Source organism: Lampetra planeri, chromosome 71 (genome assembly GCF_965212315.1).
Source record: "Lampetra planeri chromosome 71, kcLamPlan1.2.h2, whole genome shotgun sequence".
Taxonomy (NCBI): domain Eukaryota; kingdom Metazoa; phylum Chordata; class Hyperoartia; order Petromyzontiformes; family Petromyzontidae; genus Lampetra; species Lampetra planeri.
Window position 1 is genome coordinate 658,308 of NC_136176.1, and position 12,302 is coordinate 670,609.

At 47.1% G+C, this 12,302-nt stretch overlaps 1 protein-coding gene and 1 long non-coding RNA gene across 4 annotated transcripts in view; one reads left to right on the top strand and one right to left on the bottom strand.

Annotated features, from left to right (window-relative positions):
• Positions 1–12,302, top strand: part of LOC144737519 (uncharacterized) — a 53,328-nt gene that overhangs the window by 13,374 nt on the left and 27,652 nt on the right. The window lies entirely within an intron of this gene.
• LOC144737516 (guanylate-binding protein 1-like) overlaps positions 9,910–12,302 on the bottom strand; it is a 120,423-nt gene continuing 118,030 nt past the window's right edge. For 2 of the 3 annotated variants that reach the window (XM_078620241.1, XM_078620243.1), the window contains one exon: positions 9,910–11,571. In XM_078620241.1, coding sequence (XP_078476367.1) covers positions 11,452–11,571 — 120 coding nt within the window. In that variant the 3' untranslated portion in view covers positions 9,910–11,451. The remainder of the gene's footprint in view (positions 11,572–12,302) is intronic. The other variant, XM_078620242.1, reaches the window with a different exon arrangement.

Sequence of the window (12,302 nt, forward strand, 5' to 3'; positions counted from 1 at the left end):
TATTCGGTCGGATGAGTGATTGGATTGGTTGGGTGGGTGGGTGGCTCGTCAGGTGAGGAAGTGGACTCGATTTTGTAGATGTGGAGATTTTCGGGGTGGCAGGCGGTGTTATTACAAAACAAAGAAGGGGGAACTGAAATATATTAAAGAAGCTGCACGTGTATCGGAATGTGTAGAGTGTTGAATTTATTTGGCACCGTACATAGTCGACCATGCTGATCAGAGTTGCGGGGGGAAAACAAACTAAACAACACCGGCAGTTCTAAAGGATAAAAGTTTTCCAATCGAGATGATTTAAACGTGCATTGCTCCCAGTGGCTTCCTAATATCGGAAGAGCATTCCAGATGGCCCCAGAAGCGCATCTCAAAGCACCGCGCAATAATGCGGTGGCCACCGTCTTCGTTCGATGGTTAGCCAAAAGCCGCTGCTGTTGCTGCAAGGATAGCGGGGTTCGCGTGATGGTTGTTTACACTCCTTGATGAGATTGGTCAGGTATTGTGGTCCATCTGTGGCACGCGCTTTGTGTGTAATGAGTGGGTCAGTTTACCATTCCTGTATTTTGCACTCCTATCGTGTTTCTGTATTGTGTTTGGTGTTGTTTTTGTTGTAAGGTTCTGACCCCTTGCCCCTGCTGGACATCTGTTAAAAGGAGCTTTATAGCTCATCGGATTCCTCGCCCTGCAGTATATAACAAATATTCTTATTCTGATCATGCGTTCGTTCAGCAAACTGTAAGCTAGCCAAACGCCGCTGCTGAGAGGATGGACCATACCGAATGCAGCCATCGTGCAAGAATGCAAAAAATGGGTTCGAGATCGAATATCGCTGGAGACAAACGCCTTGAAGTCTCCTGCCATGGGAACATTTCCGCGTACATTTCCCAAGATCATTTGACGCGAAGTGTGGTTTCCGTTTAGGGTATTTTTTTTGGGTGTGAAATGTGTTTCGAGAAAACTCAAGATGCAAAATATGACACTTCCTCCTCACTCTCCACACAGCTAATATGACAATTGTCTCCCAGTAAAATATCACACGTGGCCGATTTATAACTGCTGGATGTCACGGTGGATTAGGATATGTTAACTACCCCGGCTGGTATACAGGAGGTCGTGGGTTCGAGCCTGGTGCTTGCTGTATTTGGAGTTTCCGTATCTCTTTCTCTCCCCGTGGTTGTATGGATTTTTTTTATCTGGGTCCTCCGATTTTTTCCCTCCAAATTTAGCATCAACATCACGCATTTAGAGTATTTGGCTTCGATAAATTTCCACATGACCATAAGCCATTTCGTTGAGCTATCATTTGTAGCTAGATCGCTTCTGAAAAAGAGCTGTATCGCTCAGTGGGTCTTACCTAGTAAAATAAAAGGTTATATTTTAACTACCTCGCCTGGTATACAGGAGGTCGTGTGTTTGATGGCTTGCTAAAAGCCGCCACTGCTGCGAGGATGACCTCCTGAGTTCGCGTGATGATGATTTCTGCTCCTTGACGAGATCAGCAGCGGGGTGATTGTGATTCATTTTGTGTCAAGAGGCACTTTGTGTGTGTGTGTATAATGAAGACGACATTACAACAGTGGCGGCTCCTGCAAAATCTCTCAGGGGGGGCAAATGTCTGGATGATTGATAAGGATAAGGTCCACCCATGCAATGAATAAATTAACAGCTTAAGCATGTAAAGGCAACTTCACTTCTTTAATATTAATGAAAAATAAAGTGACTCTTACAATACATCTTGTTTGTTTATATACTCACTATTAAAACAAACCACTCAAGTTTTTTTTATTAAAGATTCCACTAGGTGGCGATACATTATATTGTTGGATGAAACGTGCTTACGTATGATGACGTTAGCACGTATGATGACGTAAGCACGTTAGTGCATGCCCTCCCGGAAGCCATAGAGAATGCATTGCAGCGCCCCCGTTCGAAAAAAAACATCTTTGAATGTAAGTCTATGGGGCCACTCGGGGCGATTCTCAGCCGTAGTGAAATCGCCCAAAAAGAGGCGGTACTCCACAGAACGTGACATGACGCTGATTGGACTATATCCAGAGGCTGACAGTGACGGCTAGCGTGACTCTGTGGTTGAATGACATTGGTGGTGCGTCGCCCAATCGCCCTAATGAAGAAACCGCCCCTGCATTACAATGAATTCGTTCAGGAACTGGACTCATTCATTGTTTTGTTTGTTTGTTTATGAACTGTGTGCGACTCGGCCAACTGTATGAGTGCTTCAGTTGTAATAAATCCGTAAATTTATTTTGTTATAATCACTCAATCCGCCTCTTCAGTAAACCCTAACGAACGAATCCTGCTCGTGCGAATTTAACACTAAACTAAATTCATAACGACTATCCGACTCTTTCCCTTCAGGCCTATCAATCCTATTCTTTATTATGTATAATAACGTAACAATTTTAAAACACCAACAGCAATCTACCTGCGTCACTAATAACCAACGACAATTTTGTCCCTAAATTAACTCATTAACGAGAATCACACGCGCATAGGCATTCCACCTTCATGAACAACGCAAGCATACTCATGTACATAATTGAGGGTGAACCTATTCACACCGATCGCTAAAGACATTATTCCTAGTTATACTAACCTGCCAGTCATAGCCAAGCATCTATCAATCCGATTAAGAAGCCACTGGGAGCTGTGCAATTTTAAATCTAGAGTGAAAACTCATTTCTTTATTACTGATTTTTGTCTTTAGTTTGTTGTCCTTCCCTCGCATCTCCGATTAGTACGGTTAGCGTCATACGATGCGAAAGAAGTTCAAAATACACAATACCTTGCTGATCTCGTCAAAGAGCATACGTCATCATCACGCAATCTCTCCACTCATCTTGGCATCAGCAGCGGCTTTTGGCTCGCCATCGAACAAAGCCAGTCACTGCATCGCGCACTTTCATATGCGCTTCTGCGGCCATGTGGAACGCTCTTCCTTCTGATATTCGGAAGCCACTGAAGCTATGCACTTTTTTTTAACTGCTTGTAGTTTGTTATCCTTCCCCCACACACCTCCGATTAGTGTGGTTAGCTATGCACGGTGGTGCGAAAGACGTTCAACATACGCACACATACAAACACACACAAAGACAAAGATCCCCCGTATTGTTTTAACAGACTGATGGGACAAGTGCTGTTAGCGAGCACCTACGAAGGCCGGCACCTACGAAGGCCGGCACGGTACGCGAGGGGGTGGGTGACCAGTGGTTGGGTGGAGAGCCGTGCTTGCTCCGCTGCTGCCCTGAGGGAGAGCCGTGCTCTGTCCACTGCTGCCCTGAGGGAGAGCCGTGCTCTGTCCATTACATTAGTACTCGAGTTTTTTTGGTGCTTAAATCCACTGCTGGATGAAGGCCCACCGCACGCTGTGCGAGTGAATCGTAAGGATTTACTTGACCAGTCTGTTGGGGGCCGCCGCAGGCTGTGGTTGTTGGGGGCGCCCCAAGCTGTGGTTGTTTGGGGCTGGGTGGGGGGTGGGAGGGATAGGGCTGGGTGGGGAGGGGCTGGTCACCCCGTGGTGCCCTTATAAAACTCAACGTTTAACCTACTCACGCCGGCTTGTGCCCGCCCTCACAGTCGGCCATATTTGCGGAATACACCACGCCGCCGCTGACCTGGCCATTGACCAAGCAATCCAACGTTCCTAGCAGTTCCCTCCGCAGGTATGTGTTAGCATGGAAAGCAAGGTTAGGACTTCCAATTTTGTGATTAATTGGACATTGAATTGTTACAGTACAATAATCACCCTATTTCTGTTGAATGTTTATGTAATGTGATTGTGCAATGATCAGTTGAATAAAATCTGCATGAGCCATATTACATAATATAGAGCTTAATATTTAACAATTATTTATATCTGCAATATTTTCGAATTTTGATGAGAGTTTTTGCTCTTCTTTCAATTTAGTCTATAGCTGCAATTTATTTTATTCGCTTTTGCTGTTGTCATTTGGTGACTCATGTCACACTTGTAAATGAACAAATAAATGTGAAATTTGATATGTCTCTGTCTTTGTGTATACATACTTATATATATAAATATTCCATTGTACGTATGTGCCATATTGAATAAACCTTAAATACAACCAATATTTTCAAGCCACGTGTGCAAATTTGGTACCAATCGAAATCCTATCATCAAAACAAAAGAAAGACATGCTTATGTGGAAGACAACACTTGACACTCTGTAATGCTAACGTGCTTATGTGCATTGCAAAATCAAATGTTTTGCTGCCTTTTTTCCAGACCACAGCATGAGGTGCAAATACAAATTTGAATAAGAGAAGAGAGTAAGAGGATGAAGTGAGTCAATATGAGAAATTAGCCAATGCATGAAGGAGGAATTGGTAAAGAGAATGATAAAAAAGTGCGTGAGAAAATGAGGGAGTAAATTTAACCACCAACTCCTTCCTCTCCCAGCGTCTGCACGAAACTGACACATTGCGCTTTAATGCAGTACGCTTTAGGAAAATATTCCTTCGTCTCACGTCCCTCACCGATCTTGCTTGTCTCACGATCTGACGTCTCACGTCACTCACTGCTCATCATTATGACATGTTCTGTCATCTCAGAAAGGTGGTGACTAAAAACTAACATTGGCCCACAAGAGGAATTATTTTGGCTGTCCTTGCTGCATGGCCGTGTACAAGTAATTTTTTTGTCATTTTCACAATGTTATCATCAATCGTGCTCATGGCGTTACGAGACAAATAATTATTTCTGAAATTTCACAGTGTGATCCCTTGTGTTATAGAACTGGCCTTGGAAGTGGATGTTATAGAGCTACCTCAAGTGATACTCTGGTCCTGACGCAAAGGCCAATAGACTGATTCTGACGCAAAGGCCAATAGATCTTCTTCTGGTCTCAATGCACGTGAGCCAAATGGACTTATCCAGACTGTGAAGCCTGGCTCCTCAACATAGTCGACACTCAGCTTGATCTTTTGAATGTGATACGTTTAAAGAGGTTGGCCTTCACCACAATGGAGTGGTGATGGATCCATCACACGGTAAAACTGTAACATCGAAACATAGAAGTCATTAGCTAACTGAACGGTTAACTCCCTCCTTAAATTCACAGCAACAGCGCTTCTACAGCATTCAGTAATACATGCCTAAGCAGACCCGAGCCATACTGCACCCCGGTGGCGCATATGCAGTACAGACTGAACTGAACGATTACTGACCAAGTGAAAAAGCAAAGACACACTTCATCATCTTTGCTTCATGGAGTGTTGGAACTATCATCAATAATAATTTGATGGGCCGTGGGGGGGGGGGGCTAAGTTAAGCTGCCTTTTGTTATGCTGCAGGGGGTTATGGGACGGAGAGAGCGCCATGTGCAGGCGATGGCAAGTGGTTGGAAAAAAGTGAGACATAAACAGGAGGAAGTATTTAAGCTGACAAATAGTTGCGACTATCATTTTTTGTGTGATGATGATGTTCCTCAGTTTTAGGGGTTTGCTCTGCCTGTCCACCCGGTTGCAGTTGCTGTATGTCAGCTGGGAAGGCTGTTTTTTTTAACGGGGGCGGGGTGGGGGGTGATATCGTGTAATAGCGCTGGCTAGTGACCAGCAGCGGCAACTGCAGTGGACAAACACTACACACACAGGTGAGCACATACACGGGTGTGTCGGCAGGCGGTGGAACTGGGGCAAGGGTCACGGAAGACATCAATGTAGCATAAAAGTAGATGAGAGTGGGAGCTCAACGACGTCGTTTCTCCGGACCTCAGCCGTCATCCCCTCGCCCATCCTTGTCTCTGCTGCAACCTGAAGCGAGCCGCGGCACCATACACACTCCCCTGCCTTCACCTCATGCATCTCGTTGTGCCAGCTCTCGCGTTCGTCGTGCATCGGGTGTAGGGGGGCCAGAATGCGCTCAATCCGCCTGGCGGCTCTGACCAGTTCAGTGGTCGGAGCTGACTCATATGGTTGTTGCCACGACCGCGGGATCCTCGGTTGTTATTGGTTCTATCGAGGGGGTTGTTTTCCAGATGCTGGTCGATATGGGTTCGTCGGCGACCATAATTTCGGAACTAATTTATAACATCCTACCCGAGAAATGCCGCCCCCTATACCTCGTTGAGGTACCATGCTTCGCCGCCAACGGGGGTTCATTGGGCATCGTTGGCCAAATTACTGCCCAAATTTGTATTGGGGATATTCAATTAACGGGTCCGATTCTGGTTTCCTCATCCCTTGCCGTTCTGTGCTAACTGGGAACCAATTTCTTGGGTAAGATGCCAATCAAAATTTTGATCGACCAGGCATGCATGGAATTGCCGTCCGGCTGTCGGTTGGTATTCTTGCCCTCCCTCAGTCGGTCGCGTACGGCCTATGTCACCATGCAAGCGCTGACGTTCTGGATGGTGCGCATTCCCCCTTGAGCGCAAATGCTTGTTCCCCTTTGCTTGCACAAACCACTCGATCTGGTTGCGACGGCGTGGAGATCCTCTTTGGGTCCGTCGAACACGGCTGTGCGGGGGTTGGAGCTGCTCGGGGCACAAACCGTTGTGTCCAATGACAGGGAGCCCTTCATCCAGGTCTTGAATGCCAGCTTGCGGACTTCCATCATACCACGGTACCGTGCTCGCTCACGCGACACCGGCATTCCAAGGTGATTCAGTTGTGGAGCAGCCGCACTCGGATCTGGATGAACGGTGGCTGAATTCACTTTCCTAAGAGGCTGGCAACTTGTCAGAAACCCAAAGGGAAAAATTGCGGGCGCTCTTGTGGGAATTTACTGACTTTTTAGCAAGGGTAAATTTGACATTGGCCGCTGTAACTTATTAAGCCATCATATTGACATGGATAACGCTGCTCCCATTTGGCAGAACCCCTATCGGAAAAAGAGCATGTCCGATTGGCTGTGAATGACATTCTGGCTGCGGACATCATTTCGCCATCCACCAGCCCATGGGGGGCCCCGATCGTCCTCATTAATATACATGATGGCAGTTTGCAATTTTGTGTAGATTTTCGCAAACTGAATAATATTTCGGTTGCGGACACTTATCTCCTTCCTCGGATGGACGAATCTCTGGACGTCCTGGCTGGTGCACGTTAATTTCCACACTGGACCTTCTGTCTGGCTTTTGGCAATTGCCTCTGCACGAGGCCTTCAACCCCAAAACGGCCTTCCATACGCCACAGGGCCTTTTTGAATTCAACTAGCTCCTAATGGGTCTCCACTCTGCTCCAGCGATATTCCAGCATCTAATGGAACTGGTCCTCGCTGGGCTTCAGTGGAACTCGTGTCTAATATATTTGGACGATGTCATCGTCTTTAGCCGCACATTTGAGGAACACCTAGATCGCTTGAGGGCTGTCTTTGTTAAAATGCAAGCGGCCAATCTCAAATTCAAGCCCCAAAAATGTCACCTCTTGCGGGAATCCGTGCAGTACCTCGGGCACATTGTTAGCCAATCAGGCATTGCCACTGACCCGGAGAAGACGGCTTGCATCAGGACGTTTTTGAATTTTATCGTTGGTTTGAGCGGGGTATGCTTCCATCGCTAAGCCCCTCCACGCGCTGATGGCCAAGGGCCAAAAATTTCATTGGGAGGAGGAGGCTGCATTTGTTGTGCTTCGTGAGGCATTGGTCGATGCCCCTCCCCTACGCTACCCCAACTTTGTCGCGCCGTTCATCCTCAACATGGATGCCAGCAACACTGGCATTGGCGGGGTTTTGTCACAGGTCGTGGACGGGGAAGAATGCGTCATTGCATATGGCATCAGAGTGCTGTCCCCGGCGGAGCAACACTACTGTGTTACGCGCCAAGAGCTGCTAGCCATCGTTTTTGTTGTGCAGCAATACTGGCCATATCTATATGGCAGACGGTTTACGGTGCGGTCTGATCACGCGGCGCTGCAATATACATTGCGAGTTGACCAACCAAACGGTGAACTTTGCTCAAAGTCCTACAGGACTATTTAACTGTCACCTACCAGAAGGGTACCCAGCACTCGAACGCCGACGCTTTGTCGTGGTTACCACTGAGCGACGGGTGCGCATGCTTCTTGGGCTCGGGGCACTGTAAGCAGCCAGTCGACAGCTCGTCCCCACGCCTCACGGCGGTCGGCCGAAGTGGCTTCCTCAGGGGTGGGTCCTCCAAGGGGGTTGACGAGCCTGTCGCATGGGATGCCATTCTCGGCTTCGACCTCGCTGATTGGGGACGCCTCACAATGGAGGACGTTTCCCTTCTGAAGTTGCGCCGCCGCACTATGTGGCCCGATGGGGATAAGGGCCGTGGGGGATTCGCGTCTGTTATCTTGCGTGATGGCCTCTTGATGAAATGGGATGGCAGCGCGCGTCAATACCAGATTGTCGTGCCCACCGCCCTGACGGGTAAGGCTGTATGGGCCGTACATGAGCGCCTTTTTGCACTTGGGAGTACACAAGACCCTTGCCACACTCCAGCTGGACTTCTTTTGGCCGGGCATGGCAAGGGATGTGGCCAATTTGTTGCACGGCTGCGTGCAGTGTGCGCAACAGAAACCGCCGGTCAAGCCATCCTATCCGCCCTTGCAATGCATCCAGGTGTCCCGCATTAATTAGCTCATCGCTCTGGACATCCTTGGTCCATTTCCCGCCACCCCCGGGGCAATTAGTACTTACTTGGTTGGGGTGGAATATTTTTCATGCTTGCCTATGGCCTGGCCGCTCCCCAACCAGTCGGCGGTGGCCATCACGGACACCTTTCTCAATGGCTATGTCTTAGACAAGGGTGCTCCTGAGCGTCTATTGACCGACCAAGGGAAAATGTTTTCTTCCGCCTTACTGCGGGAAGTATGCGACCATTTGGGTATGCAGAAAAATCATACGTCGCCATGCCACCCCCAGGTCAGCGAGTCGCAACTTGATTGGGATTTGCAAATTCTCGGTGTTCTGGCCGCATATCGGATGGCCCCTCATGCGGCAACGGGCTGTTCGCCATTCTTTTTAATGTATGTCAGGGACGGCTGCGGGTCACATCCAACAACTCCAAATCTAAGATCTCGGACCACATGCGCTTCAATATTCAAAAGCTGACGGAAGCGCGGGAGGCGGCAAGAGAAAATTCTAATTCGTGCCAATTGGCCAATGAACGGCTACGGGTCCTCCGTGCATTCGGACACGTCTGGGTTGCAAGTGACAGGGCCTGGCTCCATTGCCTGCAGGTACCATTGGCCATGTCGCCCAAATTGATGAGACCCTGGAGGGGTCCTGTCGACGTCGTTCGGGTCGTCCGCCCGCAGTGCGTTAAGTTTCGGTGGGGCTGGAGGTGCTGGTATGTTCACCCATCGCGCCTAAAACCCTTCATTGCACCGCGCATTTTCACTCCATCTCCACAACGCAGGGGCCATGTGTGTGATGTGTCCGACGAGCCAGGTTGCGAGCCCGCGGGGATTAACCCTCAGCGAAGTTCTGTGAATCCCCAGGTGCCGCACGTGTGACGACTCCGCAATCCTTTATTGTACCGACGGGTGGTGACACACGACGTGGCTACCACGGATTGTGGGTGTACTGGGGGCGCGTGCGTCCGCGCGTGTAGTGTTATTGGTTTGCTCTACTCTGATTGTTTTTTTTCTCTTTGCGCGGGTGTCCATTTGTATATAGTATCGGTGGGCTGGGGTACATGTTAAACTGGTATTGATAGTGGTTGGGGTAGGTGTAGTGATAGGGGTGGTGACAGGGGTTGGGGTAGGTGTAGTGATAGGGGTAGTGGTCATTAAACTGGTACTCTGCTACATGTTGTTATCTTGAGTAGCTGATGCCGCAATACGTGGTATTATTTATTTAATTGTTGTTTGTGTAACTTCACAGCGTACAGATTGTACGTGTTATAGATTGCAAAGGTGCAACGATCAGAAGACTGATGGCAGGCTCATGTTGAGAGAACTGCTGTTGAAGACATTTTTAAGTCACCTTTATTCATACTGAAAGCAGAGCAAAGAACAAAAACGATATAACAAATTTGTAAATTACAATAACAAAGATATTGGAAACTGACGTATCTATATACAGATAGTCCCCGGGTTATGGAAGGGTCAGGTTCCCGAGAACGATCCGTCACCCGAATTTTCCGTACATCGGAAACTGACCAATCTTCCCCCACAGTCAAGATAAAATCCCATAGCTGGAAATAGTTGTTAATGACGAATGACTTAATTGCTAGATGAGGAAGGAGAGGAGATGGGCATTATAACTATCGGGGTCAACATCAGACATACGTTGTTTTAAAGGCAGGGCTGCAGAGAGAGCTGCAGAGGGAGCTGGAGCTCTGCCTCTACGCCTCGCTCCGCGGTATTCATACGCAACCTCACCGCGCTGCACTACTTGCACTTACGTAACTAACGCAAACATTGCAGCACATTGATTTTTCCCCAACATGATTTATGGGAGCATTTCTGCCAGCGCGGACTTCCATAAGTCGGGTCTTCCACAACCCGGGAACTGTCTGTATCTATAAACACATTAACCCCCCCGGATCTTTGCACCTGATAGGCACACAGTGACGACATTACATTTACCCCCGTCTATTTAAGATCAAAACAGCAGGAGGATTTCTCCACAACTCTGGGCTGTTACCTGATGATGCTGCTGGTTGTTGTTGTAATTACTGGCGATATGTCACCAGGTACTTGAATTGTAAATGTTGTAGTGGGTTTACCCTCCAACACACACACACACCGGTTAGTGCTGAACTAGTGACAGATTAACTACGTTTTGTTTACTTTACAAACCTTACTACTTGGCTTTGTTGGGTGGTGCTAGCGGCTTTAACGGCACATTTATATTTACGCGATCTACCCCCCCCCCCCCAAAAAAAACCTTAATATTGCATCATAAAAAATGCTATCAGGGAATCCTCTAATTATGTGCTCTGCTTTATAAGACACAAATTGGGGGTCTTAATTAATACAAACAATACAGTATCTTCAGGAAGATATGTTTTAATGATATATTATTTTATTTTTCTACCGACGTGACTTTACCGAAAGAACCAAATAATATGTTTAATGTAGTTGTTCAGAAAAATATTCCAGGAGATGGTCCTCCATAGCAATGCATTAGCAGCCAAAGGACAGAAAACACCATCACTGGCCATTAAGACATAAAACATGTTCCAGACGGAATCTGTCCACATTTCAAAGCAGCACATTCATAATCATCATCTGGAAGATGTTTCTCCAAGACCCCCTCATCCTAAAAGCTCTCTTGTAGGATTAGTGAGTCTGCTCCCCTTTTCTTCATTACACGCTTACAATGCAGTGTAACGGTTTGAGGATTTTGCAACCATGAATTTGAAATTCCAAAGCAAGCCCGTACCTGTATTCACATTTGATTAAGCTCTGCTATATCCTCCACGTTATAAGACACTTGACAAAGTATACCCTAAATTCACAATGTCTTTAAATTTTGATAATATGGTATTAACAGATCACACACTTTCACTTTTGCTGAAAAAACTCCATCATCTTCTTCACGAAGTTAGACTTTATGTTGGCTATGTTTTCGTCTGTGTGATTCTCGATCGCCTTCAGCTTCTCGTCAAACAACTCCGTCATGACCTGCGCAATCAGGAGAGCAATGCGGAGACGTAAACCACAAACAAACAACAACGGTCACTCATCATGACAGTGGCATTTCAAAGTGTAGTGCTCGTTTCGTCCCAATGTCTACTACCATCCGAGTTAATCTTTGAGGTGTTACTGTAATCCAGTGGTTCTTAACCTGGGGTGCACGCATCCGCGGGGGGTGCGAGATGCCCTGCTGTAGTGTCATGCTCGGGGGTCATAGGGTTACCCCATGGTAGCAGCTGTCCCAGTGTGGCACAAGGTGTGAACCCAGACTGAAAGTTGCCACTTGCCTACTAGTGGGAGATGATGTCGCTCGGTGGTAACCAGTAGTTTGTGAGTCACAGTACCAGCCCACATGGCCTGCTAGTGTGGTGTATTATTACACAACTTACAAAAAGCATTTTTAAATATCCAAATTCAAAGTCCTAGACCGACAGATTCCCCAGGATAATGACCCTAACGAGAGAACAATCCTGAAAAATGCATGACAGGTGGTCGCCACAATGCAGGGTGATCCGTGTATAGATAACATATTGATTTAAAATGGTTTTAAATCGTTCTCAGGTGTTTCATTTATTGTATTTTGTTTAACTGGGTGAAAGTCAAGAGACCAAGAAAGTGATCAGTGCCCAATGTGACTAGAGCAATAGCATAACAAGTAAACCCGTAAAAACAAAGTTTTTCACTATAAATCCTTTATATGTGTGGCAGCGAACTTAATC